At 41.9% G+C, this 23,380-nt stretch overlaps 1 protein-coding gene across 1 annotated transcript in view; it reads left to right on the forward strand.

The window, feature by feature from the left end:
• GABBR2 (gamma-aminobutyric acid type B receptor subunit 2) overlaps nt 1-23,380 on the forward strand; it is a 257,568-nt gene that overhangs the window by 62,306 nt on the left and 171,882 nt on the right. The window contains exon 3 of the mRNA XM_035124845.2: nt 6,484-6,654. Coding sequence (XP_034980736.1) covers nt 6,484-6,654 — 171 coding nt within the window. The remainder of the gene's footprint in view (nt 1-6,483; nt 6,655-23,380) is intronic.

Consider the following 23,380-nt stretch of genomic DNA (forward strand, 5'->3'; position numbering starts at 1 on the left):
GTTAAGGAAAACTGAGAGTTAAAAAGCGGATTTAAGGGTAATTAAACTTTCTGCTTGTATCACCTGCACAGGGATGTGCTCAGTAGATGCCCTTATGCTGAACAAAGTACTGCAGTTAAAACATGCTTCCTTGGCAAATCTCTGAGCTCATTTCAATGTTGAACTCTAATCTCAATCTCTAATCTCAATGTTGAACTCCCATCTTTTATAATAATAATAATAATAATAATAATAATAATAATAATAATTTATTATTTATTATTTATTATTTCCCCAGCCACTCTGGGCGGCTTCCAACAGAAAAATGAAATAAAATAATCAATTAAACATTAAAAGCCTCCCTAAACAGGGCTGCCTTCAGATGTCTTCTAAAAATCTGGTAGCTGTTTTTGACATCTAATGGGAGGGCGTTCCACAGGGTGGGCGCCACCACCGAGAAGGCCCTCTGCCTGGTTCCCTGCAACTTGGCTTCTCGCAACGAGGGAACCGCCAGAAGGCCCTCAGTACTGGACCTCAGTGTCCGGGCAGAACGATGGGGGTGGAGACGCTCCTTCAGGTATACTGGGCCGAGGCCATTTAATAGTTATGTAGAACATGTCTGAGTATTGAGAGGTGCAACTTGTCATGAAAAGCAGAGGAAAATTTGCTCTTTCTGTTTCCTTCACAAAGAGCTTTGTCAGGGTTTGTTTACCACCTCTGCCATCCAAACAAGCCACTTCAAGTTGCCCGCAGTAACTCTTTACACGTTGCCAAGTTCCCCACAGGCCCTTTGGAGGAGCAATTTTCCATATATTTTTGCTTCATCATTGTTATTCTTTCCTGTTTTTTGCTTTTTGATCCTGGCTTGAAGGATCATTCCAGAAAATTACAGAATACTGTAGTGTGATTTATTAATAGCATTCATTGGTATGGGCTGAAAAGCATAGGTGTAAAATTCGGCTAATTAGTGAATAGATGGTTTGGCATTTTCTCCAGTTTCAGTGGAAGTGTATATAAGATTTTTAAAATACAGAAAATGCAGTAGAAACAGAAGTTTGCAAAATTCCTTTTCATATAGAGCCTACTCTTCTCAGTAAGAGCTGTTCGGCAGTGGAATTTGCTACCAAGGAGTGTGGTGGAGTCTCCTTCTTTGGGGGTCTTTAAGCAGAGGCTTGACAGCCATATGTCAAGAATGCTTTGATGGTGTTTCCTGCTTGGCAGGGGGTTGGACTGGATGGCCCTTGTGGTCTCTTCCAACTCTATGATTCTATGATTCTCCTGACAGCTAAGGATATTTGGTAATCCCCGCGACGGGGTGAGCTCCCGTTGCTCGGTCCCAGCTCCTGCCCACCTAGCAGTTCGAAAGCACGTCAAAGGGCAAGTAGATAAATAGGTAACGCTACAGCGGGAAGATAAATGGCATTTCCGTGTGCTACTCTGGTTTGCCAGAAGCGGCTTTGTCATGCTGGCCACATGACCCGGAGGCTCCCTCGGCCAATAACGCGAGATGAACGCCGCAACCCCAGAGTCGGTCATGACTCGCCCTAATGGTCAGGGGTCCCTTTACCTTTACCTTACTTGTCTAAAGTATGTCTAAAGCTGGATTATTTCACATCATGGAACTTTTGTCTTAGAGAAGAAGGGAAGTTAGGAAGTAACCATGTTTTTTGTTCAGTTTTTTCCCCTTGTCTGTAAATGAAATGAAATAATTTTAAAAGCTCACTTGAATAAGTTGCTAATTTGTTAACAGTGCGACGAAGGATTGGTGACAGCTAATTACATTGCATTTTTCACTGAGACACACATTTGATCATAAAATATTAAAAACACAATCTGAAATATTTTCTCCAATATTTTATTTCTGAGCTGCTTTTTTTGTTTTGACAAAACATCTCAAAGAGTTTTTTTAATAAAGGAATATTCGTACGTCTGGTGCGGAACATCATGCTCCTTCTGGGATAGCTCGTCCACTTTTGGTCCCCACCCTGCACTCTGCTCTCACCTGTGGTTCCTAGAAGCTGTTAGCATGTGACAGTGGCCACACCCTGGGAACGACTAGCTGCTTAAACCAGGTGAGGGCAGATGGGTTTCAAACCCTTGGTGAGTTAGGGGCTCCAGTGGATTGAGCGGACAAGACCAAAAGTGGGTCCAATGGTAAAGAAGGCAGTTTCTGCATGTGCTGTACAGGAAAGTGAGGGGCAGATGGGGCTCGCCAACCTGGGAAGGCAGCTCATCCAGGAGGAAATATCTGCTGCCTTGTGGTTGTCATTGGGAGAAGAAAAGGCCAACGAGTAAACCCTACACAAATCCTAGCAGCTGGTGTTCAGAGACATAATGCCTCTGACAGTAGAACATTGGCTATCTAGTCCAGTCTGTAAACCCTTAATTGTTCAACAGATGTCTTTACTGCCTTCAAAACAAGCAACTTCTTATCCTTCCTACTCCAAATTCATCAAGGACCATCCTCAAACTTACTTTTCACACTCTGCCAAGTATCATCTCAGTCCACTGAAACATTTTCTAACTAGAAGCCATAAAACCTACTGCCCCTCACAATTTCTCATAATAATGGCAGAATGTGATTCGGCCAACTCACCCTTAACACAGAGGCATGCCTGTGACCCTATAATTCTGATGCATTTAGAATAGCGATGGGAAAGTTTCAAATTATAGAGAGCTATAATTAGAGGATTCTGCCTGTTGGAATCCTCTAATTATGAAATGTTTAGTGGCTCGGAAATGCTGCAAACGGCAGGATGGATAATGGGTAGAATACAGGGGGGTGAAGGAAGTGCTGACTGCTAATCTCCACTGTCTGAACAATGTAGTCTAGATGCATCTTGATTTGGAACTGCTAGCTAGCTAGTGCAAATATTTGGCATTAGGACAAAGTTCCAATACCTTTAATAGGAAACCTTGGAAGGTTTGCAGCTCTTCTTACCTCTTAAACAGATATAGTAAGTGCATCCCAGATGACAAGTCATTTGCTTATTGCAAACTGAAATTATATATTACATGTGATTCTTTAGAAAAAGAAGAAGTCTTAAAATGCTATTAGCATTTAGAAATGTTATGATGATGTTTGCTGGTGTTGGTATTGGAGAAACTAAATTATCACTGATATTTAATATGTATTTAAAATATGTAATTAGTAGGATTTTTATAACACTTGTAATGTAACAAACACTATGGACACTATGGACAGATTACGATATAGATTACAAAATAATATGCAGCTGAAAATGTTGACAGCAGGACCCATGGAGGGGATGGTGGGAAGTCTCGAGATTCAGAGGAATCTCTATATATGGATAGGTTTTTGGTATTGTTTTAACTCTATATTTGTAAAATCAAATAAAAATGATTTAAAATAAAACACGTACTTTAATGGGATATATTGTTGTTGTTATTTCATTTATACCCCACCTGAAGAGGAACTCAGCAGCTTAGATAAAAATAAGAACTGCTACAAACATTTAAAAATTATTAAAAACCAATTAAACATCGATAGAATTTAAACTATATATCTATTAAAATATATCAATAATAGGGTTTTATGTACCGTATGTTTGAATAACAAGATTGGGATTTAGAAATTCTGTTGGTATTCATTGTTGTTAGCAGTGGATTGATTCAATGTCAGTACACAGTATGTGGAATTGTTATGAGTAATAAGTGGTGCCAAGAGATATTTATTTTGTGTACATATACTTTTAACAAGAATTATATTGTTAGGAGTTTGGGGTGTTAAGATGTGTGACAGATCCTTCTAAACTGTGGAACCAGCAAGTGTTAGAATTTAATCAAGGCTTCTAATTTTTGGAATAGCCAGGCTAGCCCCCTGGTGAGGTTGTCATGGATGACGAGCAAAGCCAGAGTTTGGAGGTAGCAGTGATGTGACCTAGAAGGAAATCAGCAAGCTGGAGAGAGAACGTCAAAGCAGTGTTTGATTTCTGTTTGAATACAAAGCTGCTGCTGTGGGATAAACAAGCAACAGTATTATGAATGGCTTAGAATTAGATCCCCACTAGCCCTCTATGAATGGGGAACAGTAGTGAGGTGGGACTCCTTCTGGCAGAGGCGTCTTTCCCATTGGGCTTAGTGGCTCATTACACCAGGACGCTGGCCTCTCAGGGGCGCCCCAGTGAATGGGGGAGCTGCGTGGCTTTGCTGGAGGCCTCCCCTTTCCCTACACGCCTGCCAGCTGCGCCCCACCAACTATAATGTTCTAAACTTGGTGTGTGTTTTTGTGTGTGTCTATAACAGTTATTCTCATGTGGGCGCCCTCATACCCCCCCCCCCACAACCTTTCCTGTCCGTCAGCAGGATCAGCGCGAGCCCCGCCAACCCAACCTTCGCACTGTCTCCGGGAGCTGATTGGGCGGCCGGTCTGCTCCTCCCACCCTGGTTGGCGTTGCCTCTTTCCTTATTACAGTACTACCCTCCTCGGCCTGCTCCCCTCTGCGTGAGCAGGCGCATTGGCGCTGCTCCTGCTGCTTGTGCTGCTCCTTCTGGGCGGGCCGTGAGCTGGCTGCTTTCACCTCCTCGTGCATGGGGAGCCCTGAGGCCGTGGCAGTCCTCCCTCCCCGCTGAGCAGCATGGAGGAGAATTCCGCCTCGAGCCCCCACGCAGGAACCGGCTGAATGGCTCCCTCAAGTGCTCTGCGGTGACGACACGGGCTGCGGCTGATGAAGAGCTACTCCTCAACTCTGAGGTGGTGGTTGAGGACGAAGACGGGCCTTCTCCACCACCACCACCACCTCCTCTTCCTCGGCCGCGGGAATCCCCTCAGCCGTTGCCCGTTGAGCCGCTGTCGTCGTCGTCTGAGGAAGTGGCCCCCACCCCCACTTGGTGGGCATTGCCATTCAAATGGGGTGTGCTTGTGCCATGTCCTGCGATGGATTATGTGGGTTGGGGCTTCCCTAGTTTCATTAGCCATCTGATGCCTGAGGAGCTGAAGTCCCATTAAACTCAGTGGGGTCTGGCTTCAGAGTCAACCTGCCCAGGCGGATAGAGCTGGAACCCTAGTGCTACCGGTTCTCCCCATGCACGTTTACTTGGAAGCAGGTTCCACCGAGTTCAGTGATGCTGAATTCTCAAGGCTATTATTATTATTATTAGGAAGCTCACAAGGTCCTGCGTGGAGGCTTGCATCATAAAAAATTAGGCACACCAAAGGGTGGGTGCTCATGGACTCCTGGATCCTTGGTCAGCTGTCACCTTCCTTTTGCTCTGCTTTCATGACCATTTTATCAGATACCCACCATCATGAAGTCTTGCTTAAGCCTCCCAATTCACTTTTCTCCTTTTCCCTCCCAAACAAGTAATGTTCTAAACAGCTTGCCTCCCAAGCCTCCCTGCAGAGGCTTAGGATGGAAGCTGCACCCCGCCAACTATATGGCTGATAGGTGTGCAGCTTCCTTCCCAAGCCTCCGCGGGAGGAGAGCGATCCCTGCAGAGGCTTGGGAAAAGGTCGACAGCTCTGGGAAATGGGGGGGGGGGCCACAGGAGGGATCTTTGCACCACGGCACAAGATATGCTTAACACGGCGCTGCCTTCTGGTATCCAGGATTGAAGGCTCTTGCTAGAGGGTGGGGCAGAGCAGTTTTTTTTGTGTGGAATTCCTGGCCCTCCTTGCAGCCCCCTGCACTTCCTCTCATGCTGCTCCAGAGAGTCTTACAACCCTCTGAAACAGATTTTTAAGGGGCTAAGGGATTGCAGGGAATCTCATTAGCAGAACTCAGCTCACCAGTGGGAGTTTTGTTCTGGTCTAAACCACTGAAATTGTTACAGAAACTGTAGCTAAATCACCGCTGAATTAATTTTATGCAAATAAATGCAACCTGGTTTTCCTATCTGTTAACTAGATATTAGTTAAAATCTCGTATCATATCTATGTACATTAATTGATGCATAATTCATATTTTGAGGCCAGTTGATCCATTGGCTTCAAGGATGACCTTCTGTATGGACTTGAGAATCTATGGGGAGGCAACTAGGGACCAATCAATGTGCATATGTTTTGCATGTGGTAAATTGGTTGCATGGAAAAGCAAATGTAGACCAGTGTTTTTCACATATTTTCACTGTCACATGAGAGCCCTGTGCCCATCAATAGAAAGAGGTCTCCCCCCCCAATCTTTTGAACCTCCATCTCCCTCATAGCTGCCAAGTTATCCCTTTTTTACAGGGATTTTCCCTTATGCTGAATAGGCTTCCTCGCGAGAAAAGTGAAAACTTGGCAGCTATGATCTCCCTTCAAAGTGGGACCTGACCCCTGGTGTAGCTATTTTTAACAGTAAGCATCCTATTGGCATTACTTACAGCTATGGCCATGTTTTAGGGCAGGCATATGTACGGTACAATGTGGATAACAGACATAGAAATGTACAGTACATAATTGGTTTCCGTTTTAATCTTTTATAACACACACACACACACAAATATCTTGCAGATTATTAGATTAAGCTGATATTTTTTAAAAAAATGTTTTTTGTTTTTCAGCTTTCATTCGCAGCAACGACACCAGAGTTAGCTGATAAGAAAAAGTATCCTTATTTCTTCCGGACAGTGCCATCCGATAACGCTGTGAACCCTGCAATTCTGAAGTTGCTCAAACACTACAAATGGAAGAGGGTGGGGACTCTGACCCAAGACATACAAAGATTTTCTGAGGTAAGATCTGCTTAAATTCTTGTGCTAGAAACTGGCTGCAAAAGTTGCATGTTTTTGCATGTGGTGGCAAGTTGAGATACTTGTACCGGTATTTCAAAGAAGCATTTCATTGGGTGCTGGCTCAAACTGGCAGAAGTCACTTAAAGCGTAGTCACTTCAGGATCATCTCACTTCAGAATATGGGGGGTGGGGTGGGGTGGGGGGTGGAATCACATAGAAGTGCTATTGGATCAAACCAAAGTCCTACCTAGTCCGGTACCCTGTGTCCCACATTGACCAACAACATGATCTCAAGGAAGGCATGAGTGCAAAAGTAGTAGTCTTCCTCTGTTGTTCAGATGAGATTTTTCTATTCTAGGTTGGTTAGAAGATACTTGGGTGTGAGAAGTGCAGCCAAGCTCAGGTTCACATGAATAAGTCTTGGCTTTCCAAGGGTCAGGTTATGAACAAGGATTATCCTGCAAAGCAGATGCATAATTGGACACAAATGGCATTGTTGAAAGGCTTGTTCTGATTGGGTCAAGAGGCTAGCGAGAAGAGTTGGGAAAGAGTCCAGGGGCAAGGCCAGGCTGCCCTATGCCGCTTCTCTCAGAACAGAGCCTGAGGTTGCGATTTCTGGTTTAACGCTTTATATTCCTGACACCTGGACATACTAGCAAGAACTCTGTACAATTCCCAAGCTGCTTTCCTATTCTATGTCAGAGCATAGATCTCATTATGCCAGTGCTTTGAGACAGGAGTTCAAAGGAGACTTTATGTAGTTTGTGTGAACCCTTCCGCCTGTCCCTGCAATGTGAGCTTGTATGAGCCCAACATTCAAGCTCACATGTAAGAGGGCTTCAATAATAGGGGAAAGCATTGTATGAACTGGTTCTGATAAATTTAGCTTTCTGTACTTCTAGTCCTAAGACAAAAGGCTGTGTTGGTGTGAAATGTGTGAAGCTATAATAAGATAGGTATCTTGTAAGCTTTCTTCCCACAGCATTGAATAGTCTGCAAGCTTTTTGAGTCAAATGTGATTTTCAGTTTTGAGGGGAGGGGTTTCCAGGAGTAATATCCTAATAGATGCTAATAAATATACAGCTATTTATGCGCATAGTTATAATTATTATTTATTAAATGTCAATGTTAAATTTCAATGTATTATTTATTAAATGTCAATGTGATCTTCATCTGAAGATCATAGGGCAGCTGTACAATATAAAAAAACACAAAAAATGCATATCATAATAACAAGCAAAACAATAATTAGCCAAAGTCCTGGGAGGAATGTTTTTGCATGGCACCTCAAGATCTCAGGTGAGCCTCCCTAGGGAGAGCATTCCATAAATGGCAATTAAGGGAAGAAAGAGCTAGATGGAGTTTGAAGTGCTGGATTACCTGCATACAGGCAGCCTTGCCTTGCCATGTGATAGGTGTGATGGTTTGGGGGACTGGATTTCGTCCACACTTGCTCTCAGAATTATTCATTGCCAACGTCTAGCATGAAAAAACAAGTGCCAAACAGTGGCATCATACTCAGCCTAGCTATCATTATCTAGTTCCTTAAACCCAGGCAGATGGGGGTTGTTCTCCTTCTCATTCCTATTTTAAAGTTACCTATACTGTAGCTAAGGGACGTGGGTGGCGCTGTAGTGCAAACCACTGAGCCTTGGGTTTGCCGATCGGAAGGTCGGCGGTTCGAATCCCCGTGACGGGGTGAGCTCCCGTTGCTCGGTCCCAGCTCCTGCTGCAGTTCGAAAGCATGCCAAAAAGTGCAGTTCGAAAGCATGCCAAAAAGTGCAAGTAGATACAGTAAATGGGTACCACTCCGGCGGGAAAGTAAATGGTGTTTCCGTGCGCTGCTCTGGTTTTGCCAGAAGCGGCTTAGTCATGCTGGCCACATGACGCAGAAAATCTGTCTGTGGACAAACGTCGGCTCATTCGGCCAGTAAATTGAGATGAGCACCACAACCCTAGAGTTGTTCGTGACTGGGCTTAACTGTCAGGGGTCCTTTACCTTTACCTTTTATACTGTAGCTACTAGGCCAGGGGTCAGCAAACTTTTTCAGCAGGGGGCCGGTCCACTGTCCCTCAGACCTTGTGGGGGGCCGGACTGTATTTTGAAAAAAAATATGAACGAATTCCTATGCCCCACAAATAACCCAGAGATGCATTTTAAATAAAAGGACACATTCTACTCATGTAAAAGCATGCTGATTTCCAGACTGTCCGCGGGCCGGATTTAGAAGGCGATTGGGCCGCATCCGGCCCCCGGGCCTTAGTTTTGGGACCCTGTACTAGGCACTGTTTAGCAGTAGCGACAGTAAAGCAGTAACCCATGTTAACAGCCACCAAGAGTAAAGCAGATATGTGTTTGCAGACACCTTTCTTATTTAACTTTTCAGTTGTACCATTTATCTCTTCTTTGCACTGTATCAAGAGTAATTTAATTTCAGGCAGCTGGAGGCTTAATAGGTATTTGGCAAGAGTTTTTGAACACCTAAGGCAAAACTATTACACAAAAGTGAGATGGCACTAGAATAACAGAAAATGAAATGTAAACAAAAAATAGCACTCTGTCTAATATACTGGCTTAGTTTGAAATATTACATGCCTCAAGTTACGGCAAAATACTGAAACTCCATTTCTAAGCACATTTACTGGTGGGGAAACCCCAGTGCTTTTTCCCGCATACCTCTGTGAATCTAGGAGGATTTTGTGAATTGGTAAGTTTGGCCTCATTGAGGGGCAGTATTTCAATAGGAGTAGGAAAATGAGAGTACCCCTAAACATTTTTTAAGAGAAAAAGCACTGGGAAACCCTATTGATTTTTATGAGACTTACTTCAAACAAAATAAAAAAAATCCTTCCAGTAGCACTTTAGAGACCAACTTCTGAAGAAGTGTGCATGCACACGAAAGCTCATACCAACAACAAACTTAGTTGGTCTCTAAGGTGCTACTGGAAGGAATTTTTTTATTTTGTTTCGACTACGGCAGACCAACACGGCTACCTACCTGTTACTTCAAACATTTATCTGTATATTTATTTCATTTGTATACCACTGTTCCCCTAAAGAGCTGTGGGCAGTACACAAAGAGTTAATCCATTTTAGAATTGGTGTGTTTTGAGTTACAAAGAATGACCAAATCAAGCTTGTGATGAGGGGGGTGGATACGTTTCTGTGCTGGCAGGATGTATCATTTATGCAGTAATCTAGTCAATCAAACTCTTAAGGATATTCTATTTCCCTATAAAATGAGAGAGTCCTTTGATCTCTCTGCTAGGCAGAGCCAATCCCCATTCACCTGTTTCATTTAAGAATGGAAATCAATACACAGATTTAATGTGGGGGGGGCGCGGAATGAGAAGATAAATGGAAAACTGCCTTCCCCCACCACCAACTTTCCAGGGTTATTGACAAGCACAGTAGGTAGGAAAGCAGTTGTGACAAATTGTAAAAGCAAAACTAGTTCTATCCTCAAATTTGATTCAGTATGGCAGTTCCTTGTCCAAGTAAGCTTCAAAATGGATATACAGTGGTACCTCGGGTTAAGAACTTAATTCGTTCTGGAGGTCCGTTCTTAACCTGAAACTGTTCTTAACCTGAGGTACCACTTTAGCTAATGGGGCCTCTTGCTGCTGCTGCTGCTGCTGCTGCCGCGTGATTTCTGTTCTCATCCTGAAGCAAAGTTCTTAACCCAAGGTTCTATTTCTGGGTCAGCAGAGTCTGGAACCTGAAGTGTCTGGAACCTGAAGCGTCTGTAACCCAAGGTACCACTGTACATATTTATTTATTTTTAAGGCATGTAAAATCTTTATAATACTGAAAGATATCCAAATACCTCATTCAGTCTTCTATGATTCTTTTGGACAAATTGCTAATTAGTCCCCTGTGTTTAAATTTTACACAAATATTTCCCCCCCCCCAACATAAAAGAAATAGCAACTGCTACGGTAGCCTGAAGGTAGTAAACAGATAAATAATTGTTTGCATCTAGAGCTTTGCATTTACAATGCAATTTCACAAAGTAAAATTAACATCTTTCAATAGAAACACATGGTTTAATTATATGAACCGGTTTGGCAAAATGGGTGCTTTAACAAATAAAATGCAAACAGTTGTTGCTTTTTCAAACTCATGCTTGTCCTTCCCATTGTAGGGACTGAACAGAAAGTGCTTCTACTAGATTCTTGTCTTAAGTAGGTTTTCTATTATCTTGTTCCTCTCATGGTGCTTCTGTTATCTAAGAGAAGTGAGAGATGGAAAGATTTCCCTGATTACTTCCTCCCTTCTCTTTCACACGGTTTCAAGTGAGACTGAAGAACTGAGCTTGGAGACGCACAAACAGCAGCAAAAAGCTCTGTGGTCATAGAAGCTGGCAGCACAACATGTCCAATACATTGCTTTTCCAATACTCAGTCAGGTCCCCCGTTCATTCTTCACACTACTCAGGCAAGTATATCATTTGCATGGGGAGAGAAAAAGAAAATAAGCAGGGGAGAGCAATCCCATTTCCTTTTCCAAAAAACAGAGGATTTCTCTCATTCCTTGTACAGTTTTTTTCTTTAAGATAGACAAATTCCTCCACGTCTTATTTTTCCACTATACTGTCTTCTAGGACTCTAGTTAAGGAGTATGCTCCATTTCTCTTAAAAAAAAAAAGTCATCCCAGAAGCAGTAATAGAATTAAAGTATTGTTGTGAGGTCTAGCTCCAATTCTGACTCCACCCACCCACAAAACGCATTATAGTGACATCCTTGGAGATGCATTCCAAGTTCCATCTATTGTCTGGTTTCCCCAGACTGAATAAAAAGCTTGTCTTGAGCCTCACCTTGCCTTCAACCTTGTAGCTGTACAGAATCTATAATAATCACCTAGCTTAGGTAGACTATTCGTATGCAGCCTTGGGCACAAGCCATTATTTCTGCTGTGGCCACAGTTACCATCTGGATAATGGGAATGAGCCCCTACCTTCTCATGCATGCACACCTAGAGCCAGGGATGCAGGATTCCTACCGCCTTACAATGGTCACCTCAGGAGTAAGGGAGCAGCCAGCTAAATTCTAGGTCTACAGCTTGGCAATGCCAGCCCGTCCCCTGCCCCCCCATCACTTTCCCAGGTACTCTAACAACCAGTTGCATGATCCCAGCAACCTAAGCCATGTGGGAGGTTAACCGGCCCTTGATTGTGTTCACAAACCGGTACAGAAATCCAGTGAAGCAGTTTATTGAAAAAGGAATATGTGTAAAAAAGGGAGAAGATAGGAGGAATAGCAAGTACTGTATGCAGTTCAAATAGAAACAAAGCACAATGCCACAATATTGGTATAACTAACCCTACACTTAATCCAAACTTCACTTACCCTATGTGGCTACCTGTGGCATAGGCCGCTTTAGGCATCAGTTGCTGGTTACTGGAGCGTGGGAGGGGATTTAGAAAAGACAAAGACTGCAACACAGCTGTCATCTTTTAAGGTGTATCTGACCCAGGTGGGTATTCACTGACGAAGTGCCTCACCCAGCCAATCATAATTCATGCTCATCAGGAAGAGGTTTCAACATCTGCTGGTGGTTGGGGAGATGGGCAGACACTTTGCAGAGGACTCTCCTTATATATCACTGCTAGACATGATTTAATTAGGACGTTTACATATTTAGCCGCCTTACTCTTTAGGCACAAAACCAGCCTTTGTCACAGCTGTGTCTGAAGTTCAGGCATCAGTCTTTGAATGACCACATCGTATTTGCTTAGCTGGTGTGAAGCTGGGAGTCTGTAAGTATCCTCTCCATTTTTGGGAGAATAACTGGTTTCCTAAGAGGGGCTGTCTCTCTCACAAGGCTGTTTACAATGTTTTAGTCAACTGGGGTTCCAGCCTGGGCATTTCTGCAGGAGGTAATTGGCCTTCCTCTGCACCCCAGAGGGCTTAATTTGCCGATGGTGGGAAAGCTCACAAGTCTCGCTCAGGGCCTAATTTAGGCTGCAGAATTGTTATTCCCAGTGATAATCTGCGTGGAGAAGGGAAATGAAACTTGATGCAGACCCCCGAACTGTTTAGAGCAGTGCCAGCAATTGGAAATAGCTAGGTTAAAAAAAACCAAAGCAAGCTGTCCCCCCCAAAACCCCCAGCCCATTGTGGTATTTTTGCAGCAGCAGCTTTCAATGTAAGGCTGCTTTGCTTGTAGCCAGTGTTTGCAGTAGAAACGCATGATCTTTTAATGTAAACAGCATATGCAGCTGTGTTGCTGCCAACAGCTCTTGGTGTGCATGAACACCAACTGGTTGTGCTTTATGTGGTATCCTTTTTAGGTTTTATATACCTATGGGTTTTTGTTTTTTTAAGTCTACACCTAAATATGTAAAATGTGAATACAGTGGAACCTCAGTTTATGAACACCTCGGTTTACGAATTTTCGGTTTACGAACGCTGCGGACCCATCTGGAACGGATTAATTCACTTTCCATTACTTTCAATTGGAAAGTTCGCTTCAGTTTATGAACGCTTCAATTTATGAACAGACTTCCGGAACCAATTACACCCATGTTTCGGGTTAAGTACGCTTCAGTTTGAGTACTCCGCGGACCCGTCTGGAACGGATTAATCCACTTTCCATTACTTTCAATGGGAAAGTTCACTTCAGTTTAGGAACGCTTCAGTTTAAGTACTCCGCGGACCATCTGGAACAGATTAATCCACTTTCCATTACTTTCAATGGGAAAGTTCGCTTCAGTTTATGAACGCTTCAATTTATGAACAGACTTCCAGAACCAATTGTGTTCATAAACCGAGGTACCACTGTATCCAAAAATGTGACAAATGTTTAAAAACATGCGCTTTTTGTGATCACTGCTTGCAGTTGATGGGAGTTGGCATGGATGGATCTCTTAAATTCAGTTCCTTGATTTTCCAGTCTTAAATTCAACTTACATTTTCACAACAGTTCACAACAACAACAACAACAAATAATAATTATCGCAAAAAAAAGTTTTCAGCGTTCAAGTGCATGTTTTTGCTAATATGCACACATCTCTGCAAACGTTTTCCCTGTGTGTAATGCATTTTTGTATGTTACCTTCACTAAAAAACATTTTTTGTGCACATCTTTTGTTATGAGAACTGAAACAGAGAATTCAGAGAAGTGTGAATTTCAAAATGCACCTGAGTTTCAGTTCATGCATTGTTTTGGGAAGTGCAAACTGGGAAGGCAGAATCCACTTGTCAAATTGCTGTTGCGGACTTTTAAATCCATGACACCCAGGCCCCTTTTATAATGGAAGGAATCATTTCACCTAAAACATGTTCTCAAGTTTTAGCAGCTTGTAGATTTCTCCTATCAGCCAGAGTCCCTTACTGGAAGCTGCCGCAAAGTACAGGAAGTCATTACTAATGTTCTCTGAACAGCAGAATGCTAACTTAGTTCAGCCATTGGTTCCAGTGCTGTATTTTTATAAGACAAAAGAGAATGAACTTTGTGCTCGATATGCTCCAGTTTACGTTGGCTTGAGTTACACTGAGGTGTAGTTTGACTCGCTTTAATACTAAGTCATGATGTTGTCTCCACTCCTTTTGCTCATTCATTGTTTCCTTTTATGTGAGTTGGGGGATTAATTTTAATTCCCGTGTTGTCTTCCTGGTATCCTGTCAAACAACTCTTTAATTTGCTTGCAAGATAAAAACAAAACAAACAATTATTTAGTCTCTGACAGATTTAAACCAATATAGAGGGTGGAAAGGAAGAATGATTGCAGGTTATCCTTGGCACTTGGTTTATAATTTAAATATTTTATTTACAATGTCTGTTCTGAAATTGTTGGGTCTGTTATGCCTAATAAAGGTTATTGAATTGAAAATCCTTGGCACTTACCTTCCAAAAGTCCAGAGGCTGACCTGCCAGCCATTGCACCATTATTATTATTATTATTTTTAAAAACTTACTAAAGTGTACAGAAGTGGTATTTGTGTTGGTTTCTTCCCTTTGGTGTTTTCCATCAATGTCGGTTTCATTTCTGTAAGATAACTTTAGGACTGCTTGTCTGTCATGAGAAGGATGGTAGATTAACAAAGGCAGCTGCCTCTGGCTTAGTCCCCAGGAGCAAGTTGAGGAGGACATGACAAGACCTAAAGAGCTATGCAATGAATGGTGGGAGATGCTTATCTTTCATGTCAACATGGTCACCTTTTATTATTTTTAATGCATTCATTATTTGGAATGAGTACATTTTTCTTTTTGGAGATATGAAAGGCAAAAAGCACGAGTTGCAGTTATGTTGTTGTTGCTATTATTATTATTATTATTATTATTATTATTATTATTATTATATTTTTACCCCGCTGTTTTCCCTGATGGCGCTCAATTTGGCTTACAGATAAAAATAAGAACTGCTAAAAGCAGAGAAAAATATATATGAAGCAATTAAACATTGGTAGAATTAAAACTATATACATATATAGAATCTATTAAATCCATACCAATGATCATAATAAATAGCCAGCGCAACTGTTGTAGTTGGCTCTCTATAGTTCACAATTTGTACAAGAAATCCAATCATGTGCAAAGTTGGCTTGGAGAAGAGGTGAAACATGGTTCTTTTTAATGTTATTTAGAGCATTTGTATGCTTCACTTGTTATTATTTATTAAATTTGTATATCACCCTACACCTGAAGATCACATAAAAATGCAAAATGAGAACACAAAATACATAATAAAGCAAAATCGGAAACAAACCAATAACTCTCCTTCACACAAACACATTTAAAAGGCCATAGAATTTTAAATGCCTGCTTACAGAGAAATGTTTTTTTGCCTGGTGCCTAAAGATATGTAAAAAAAGGTGCCAGGCAAAGCCTCCTTAGGGAGAGCATTCCGCAAATGGGGAGCCACTGCAGAAAAGGCCCATTCACATGCTGCCACCCTCCGGACATCTTGAGGAGGAGGCACAGAAAGGAAGACCTCAGATGATGATTGCAGGGTCCGGGTTGGTTCATATGGGGAGAGGTGGTCCTTGAGGTATTGCAAGCAGACCAGAATAATAAAAACAATAACAAAAATGCAAAACATTATATGAAGTAATAGAAATACAAAATAACAAAAGTTTTAAAAGCAGAAAAAACCATAAAACCAGTATAAAAAGCAATAAAATCGACTGCTGAACAACTCAAATATTACAAATATCTCTGTATTTGCACCTCCCTCACCTTTTAGAAGAAGGGACCCAGGTGGCGCTGTGGTTAAACCACTGAGCCTAGGGCTTGCTGATCAGAAGGTCGGCCCTGTGATGGGGTGAGCTCCCGTTGCTTGGTCCCAGCTCCTGCCAACCTAGCAGATCGAAAGCATGTCAAAATGCAAGTAGATAAATAGGAACCGCTACAGCGGGAAGGTAAACGGCGTTTCCATGTGCTGCTCTGGTTCGCCAGAAGCGGCTTTGTCATGCTGGTCACATGACCTGGAAGCTGTAAGCCGGCTCCCTCGGCCAATAATGCAAGATGAGCGCGCAACCCCAGAGGCGGTCACGACTGGACCTAATGGTCAGGGGTCCCTTTACCTTTACCACCTTTTAGAAGAGGACATTCCTTCATCAAGGTGTCGCCACTGAAAAGATCTTCTCCTTGATCACCACATAGCTATTTCCTCCCTGCTCCCCGGGATAAGATACGTACTTTGAGGAGGGCCTCTGAAGTAGATATTGTATTTATGTTTTCATTTATTCAATTAAATTAATCACAATATCTGTAAACCCACTTTTACGGGAAATAGAACAATTCCCAATTCCAAAGAAGGGGAGTGCCAAAGAATGCTCCAACTACCGCACAATTGCGCTCATTTCACACGCTAGCAAGGTTATGCTTAAAATTCTACAAGGCAGGCTTAGGCAGTATGTGGACCGAGAACTCCCAGAAGTGCAAGCTGGATTTCGAAGGGGCAGAGGAACCAGAGACCAAATAGCAAACATGCGCTGGATTATGGAGAAAGCTAGAGAGTTCCAGAAAAACGTCTACTTCTGCTTCATTGACTATGCAAAAGCCTTTGACTGTGTCGACCACAGCAAACTATGGCAAGTTCTTAAAGAAATGGGAGTGCCTGATCACCTCATCTGTCTCCTGAGAAATCTCTATGTGGGACAAGAAGCTACAGTTAGAACTGGATATGGAACAACTGATTGGTTCAAAATTGGGAAAGGAGTACGACAAGGTTGTATATTGTCTCCGTGCTTATTTAACTTATATGCAGAATTCATCATGCGAAAGGCTGGACTAGATGAATCCCAAGCCGGAATTAAGATTGCCGGAAGAAATATCAACAACCTCAGATATGCAGATGACACAACCTTGATGGCAGAAAGTGAGGAGGAATTAAAGAACCTTTTAATGAGGGTGAAAGAGGAGAGCGCAAAATATGGTCTGAAGCTCAACATCAAAAAAACCAAGATCATGGCCACTGGTCCCATCACCTCCTGGCAAATAGAAGGGGAAGAAATGGAGGCAGTGAGAGATTTTACTTTCTTGGGCTCCTTGATCACTGCAGATGGTGACAGCAGTCACGAAATTAAAAGACGCCTGCTTCTTGGGAGAAAAGCAATGACAAACCTAGACAGCATCTTAAAAAGCAGAGACATCACCTTGCCGACAAAGGTCCGTATAGTTAAAGCTATGGTTTTCCCAGTAGTGATGTATGGAAGTGAGAGCTGGACCATCAAGAAGGCTGATTGCCGAAGAATTGATGCTTTTGAATTATGGTGCTGGAGGAGACTCTTGAGAGTCCCATGGACTGCAAGAAGATCAAACCTATCCATTCTTAAGGAAATCAGCCCTGAGTGCTCCCTGGAAGGACAGATCGTGAAGCTGAGGCTCCAATACTTTGGCCACCTCATGAGAAGAGAAGAATCCTTGGAAAAGACCTTGATGTTGGGAAAGATGGAGGGCACTAGGAGAAGAGGACGACAGAGGACGAGATGGTTGGACAGTGTTCTCGAAGCTACGAACATGAGTTTGACCAAACTGCGGGAGGCAGTGCAAGACAGGAGTGCCTGGCGTGCTATGGTCCATGGGGTCACGAAGAGTCGGACACGACTAAACGACTAAACAACAACAGAACAAGGTGGCACACAACACACTTGATAAATATTAGGCAGATGTAAAGTGTCTTGGTGGCCAATTGGAGCAGCAGAATCACATCTGTAACGTAGGCATACCTAGTTGTGAGTGCTATTCAGAGCATTCCAAACAGTCAGAAATATGAGAGTATCCATGGATTGGTCATTTTATAATAATATGTTTAAAACAGGAAGCCAAAGCATGAAACTTAGAGCATTGGCTTCTCTAATGTGATAGCATCTTCTAAACTGAGTTCAGTCAAAAGATGCTCAGGTACAGGTACAATGGTGGACTTTGTGAATGTAGAGCTGTTTGCATGCACTGGGAGGAATTGCATATGCTGAACAGATGGTCATTGTGGTCAATTTTGGCAGAGTGATCACTACTTGTTTTTTTGGGGGGGTATGCATTCAGTCTTTGCTTTGCCTCCACCTGTTTGTGCTTTTAAAAGATGATTACTCCCAGCATCTGTTAGCCTGACTCATGTAAGCAGTCCAGAGGCTGAATGTGTATTTCTTTTACCCACTCGGCAGAACTATTTCGCATGTATTGCTGTAAGGCCTGGTTTTCTGGAAACAGGTGGTCAAGCAGACATGTGGAGATGCCCAATTGGAAAGCACCTTGGTCTGTGCCTCAGGGATGTACTGCTCAGTCTGAGGAACCATGCTAGAGTTAATAGCTTTAGCAGACCAGTTGTCATGCTGTGTCACATGATCTCTGCTATAATATTATCCTCTAGCCTGCTTGGACAGGGGGAACATTCGACAAGATTTTCCAAGGTTGTGGTTCGAACTACTCTTCAGTTAACACAACAGGATTCTGGTCTAAAAATGTTGATAATAGGCATTCTTATGTTGATTAAGCCAACTCTTTTTATAGCCTGTCTTAAATTAAACACCACCTCAATGAAGTAGATTGCAATTTGTGCCTATTTTAAATAATGGTCTCGCTGAAACTGAACAAGAGCCAAACTGTAGCAAGAATAACATGGAACAAAATTAGTTCTCTGTACTTGACCACTAATCAGCCTCACTGAGGGAGAATCAACACATATTGAAAAAAAGCAGAATTGATCCAAGCTTGAAAGCTTGCATTGGATATTACACTAATTGGCAGGAGCAAACTTTGTTTGTAATTAAAAGCTTATTTCCTTGCTTCACCTTTTCACCTTACCGCCTGATCTTAAAAATGCTTATTTAGAATTAAGCCCCATTGGTGCATACTTACTAGAAAAGGTGATTAGGGTTGCCACCTTAATGTCTTTTAAGGGATATCTACAACACAGACATAAACTGCTTTCATAGTTATTTTCTTTCTCCAGGGAACCCTGGGAACTGTGTCTGCTCAAGCTTGTGGAACAACTTACTATTTTTGTTTTTTATTTTAACAGAATTGTGTTATTGTCATCAAACTAAAATGACCAGGAAGTGATTTATTTACTTGCAATAGCAAAGTTCTACTTAACAATAAAGGTTTTTTTAGCATTTAGACTTGTAAAAAAATAAATGAACAATAAATTTTCACTAAAGGTAGATAGAACTTATGCATTGCATCCCTACTGTGCATCTTTCTGCTTAAGAGTATGGAAAAGAAAAGACCTTTGCTTGAGATATTGGAAGCCACGTGGTTCCGGTTTCCGCCTGCAGGAATGGCGGACCTGTTTTCCATCTCTCTGACCTTCGTAAGGAATTTGGCGGTTGCTAGGGGAGTAAATGGCAACCCCCTACCCTCTCCGGGGGTTACGGAGAGGGGCCGCTGGCCCGCGATGCCCCCTGACCCACTCCGACTGTTTTTGGAGTGGGGGGAGCTTGGGCTGAGCACTTACGAGGGCCAGGACTCCCGGACGCTAATCTGCATGGCGGGGATTTCCATGGTTAAAGAAGATAATTAGGCTTAAATCTATGGACATACTTCAGAAGGAGGGGAAGAAGCACTGTTTACTGCTGAGAAATTTATGCTGCTGAAAGGAGAGGAGTCAAAGATTGCACTGCATCTGGAAGAAGGATTGATGGGGACGGAGCGATAAGGGAAGTGAGTTTTTATTTTTTTTTTCCTTCATATTGCTGCATCGTACCTTCCCGGACGCGATGTCCTGGCTTGTTTGGAGTGAAAGAGAAGCAAAAGACTGTGTGAGTTGAACTTTATAACTGTTGTTACTGAACATATTTTTTTAAAGATGTGGAGTTGCCGATGAGAAAAGCCTCCCCCTAGTCGGGCGGAAGGGGTTCTGGACGCGCTCGGAGGATTTATGAGTTGTGACGCACTTTAAATTGGAGCAGCGACCTGAAGCTAAGTTCAGCTATAGGGCAAGGAGATCCATTAATTTACCAAGAGTTTATGGTTTGATGTTTGGGTCTCCTGCCTGAAAAAGCTGTAAATTCTATAATGATCGTGAATCTTCATGGCTATGAGAGAAAGCGAAAGTGATTTGAGCTTTTTGAGATGGCGCTACTTCGGGCTGCTTCGACGCAACAAGGAGCTCCATTAAGAAGATTTATGGGGAGGCTGGACTGATTAACTCACACAGGAGAAAGAACACCTGTGAAACTTGGTTTGATATTTATCTCAGCGGCTGGGAAACAATCGGATGAAAGTGGAAAACATCTATGTGACTGTAAGGGGAAGATCTGGATTATTATGAACTTGGAGGACGATTTGAACTTTAGAAAAAAGACGGCAGTGGACAGTTGCGAGGAATTCCCAATTTCTTGAAGCATGGGAACCCAAATAAAAAATTCTTTAGATGATTTGGCATAACATTCGGTTTGATTGATATATATATGTGTATAATTTGAAATATTGAATGTGATATAATTGGTTTTAATTGGAAAATTAATAAAAATATTTTTTTTTAAAAAAAAGAGATATTGGAAGCCACTACCACTCACAGTGTAGTACATATGGCAGCTAAGTTTTTCTTCATTTTCAAAAATTGAAACTTTTTTAAATGTGCAAACTATAGCTTCCCCTTGTCCTAAATATAAAGCATAGTATATATGAAAGCATAGTATATATGATTGAAATGACATGAATCAAGCTGTTGAGAAACAGTTATAAAAATGCATATTAATGGATACTTTTGTTTCTAGAAAACAAAAGTTCCCAATTTTTTGTGTACATTTCTGATGTTTTCTGTATTAACATCAACGTTGTGCTCAGTATTAACTATTGCAATGTGCCCTATCGTAATTATTCAGGCCTTAATTGTAAGCATTCTTTAAATCGGGCTGGATTATTGGAATTTAACCCCCTTTTTTGTAAATCTCATATTAGAGAATAATACAAATCAAATACGTGGTGTACAGCTTTAAAGAGTTAGTGGCATACAGTGATAATATGTTCTTTATATGACTCAAAGTAAATCTTTCTAAAATAATGTAATGCCTCCATGTTTGTTTTAGAATATACAATAGCATTTAGTCATTAATAGGGTGTGAAATATGCAAGTGTTGAGACATTATATTTAAGAGTTGGCCTCAGTTTATGATGAGAAAGTGTGGGTAGGGTTCTCATCTATCCCCCCCCCCCAAAAAAAAAATGCAGCTTGAAAAATTGCCATTTGTCAATGAAGCATTAAGTAACATGCAGTGCAGTCTTATACGTGTTTACTCTGAGTTAGGTTTGTCAGTACTCAGTGGGGCTTACTCTCATGTAAGTGTGTTGCAGCCTTTCAGCATGATCTGTCTAAGGACAATAACACATTGAACTTGGCCCAGTTAGAAAACAGCAACAACTGCAGATCTCTGAGCCAGAGGTGTTATGTGTTGACAGGGTCAGGGAGAGTTTATAGTGCATTCCAGGAAACATGCAAAACACTTGAAAAATCAGAATTTACTCAGGTTTTCTGGAAACCAAGCTCAAAAGAAGGTGACTTGGCTTTAAGAAGCCATAGCTCAGTTATAGCTTAATCCTAACCCTGCCTATTCAGAAGCAAGTCCTATTGAATTCAATAGGTGTGTCGGGGTAGAACTGTAGCCTTAGCCTCTTTAATCTAGCTGACCAACTTTTCCTTTTCCTTTTTTACACTGAGGGACACATTCCACCTTAGTCAACCACCTGGGGGGTGTCTAGGTGAGGGAGAAAAATTTGATTGTGGGCCCCAGAGTTGGCTTCCTCTGATATAATACCAAGTACATTCAACTTCTTGCAATTCTAGAGTTCAGTCCCTCAACTGAGCTAATGCTGTTGAATTTACTAGAGCGGAAGTTCTCAAATTTCTTTCCCTTATGGACCACTTGGAAATTTCTTAGGGTCTTGGAGGACCACTTAATGGTTTTTCTGCCCGTTGTAGCAATTGAAAGGAACTGTGTGGTTTTTAGCTACATTTGCAATGCTTCTTTTATTTTTTATATGTTGTATTTAATTATATTTTTATTATAATAGAATAAAATGCAAAAGAAGGAGAAAAAATGCAACCTCTGGACTAGAGCATTTTAGCCAATACGAGAGAGAGAGAGAGAGAGAGAAACCGGCCATGTTTAAGTTTCATTGAATGCAGTGGGTCTTAATTGCGCAGTTAAATGATGAAGTCTCATTGATTTCAGTATTATTAGACAACTGGATGGATTACTGCAATAATCAAGAAAATGAAAGTCTAAGAAATAATAAATTATGTTGGACGTATTAAAATGGAAGTCAAACGATTTATTTCTCTTTTGTCTCTTACTGCTTCTGTTCTTTTAAAACCTAACCTCTCATTGCTTCAAAAAGAAAGAAAGAAACCCCCAGAATTTAGTGTCCCAATGTTTTCATTTGAAGGCATAATGTAAGGTAGATGCTGTCAAGTTGTTTGCATTTATTTGGTTTCTTTTTTAATTAGTCTAATCAAGTCAGGCTTTGTGTTGTGGTCATACTGGCATGTTTTCTTTCCTGGACAAGGAGAGGCAGACTCCTGCTTTGTATGTTCTTTTTGCCCCTCAGCTTGCATGCAGTTTATATATATATATAAAAAGAGCAGCAACCAAATTACTTATGAGTAAGTACTCACTGAGGTCTACTGCAGTCTTCTTTCTATCAAGCGAATCCCCTTGTGATAGCTCAAGTTGATTAGAGTGTGGTCCTGATAACATCCAGGTTGAAGGTTCGATCCCCATATGGGACAGCAGCATATTTCTGCATTACAGGGGTTTGGACTAGATGATCCTCAGGGTCTCTTCCAACTCTGATTTTATGATTCTAAGGCCTCCAGCTTGCTGTATGAAATCAGGGTCAGCATCAGGACCTGGCACCTGTCAGCAGGGCCCATGGCTGGTGCCTGCCTTGGGTCCCCTTAATATTTCTCTCTGTCCCAAGCAGCTACACCTGCCCAATCTTTTAATTTGCTCCCAACCTAGAATTGGTCTGGGCCATGGTGGGAAATTGAAAAGGTGTGGCTAGATCCAGCCTGTCATCGCTGCTTTATAGCATGGTCACTGAAGAACTGTTGGTGGTGGTTGTTGTTTTAAAAAACAAAATTCTTGATTTGTACATTCTACCTGGAAATAACTTGTTGTTGTTGTTTAGTCATTTAGTCGTGTCCGACTCTTCATGACCCCATGGACCATAGCACGCCAGGCACTCCTGTCTTCCACTGCCTCCCACAGTTTGGTCAAACTCATGTTCGTAGCTTCGAGAACACTGTCCAACCATCTCGAAATAACTATTCAAAT

Source organism: Zootoca vivipara, chromosome 8 (assembly GCF_963506605.1).
Source record: "Zootoca vivipara chromosome 8, rZooViv1.1, whole genome shotgun sequence".
Classification (NCBI taxonomy): domain Eukaryota; kingdom Metazoa; phylum Chordata; class Lepidosauria; order Squamata; family Lacertidae; genus Zootoca; species Zootoca vivipara.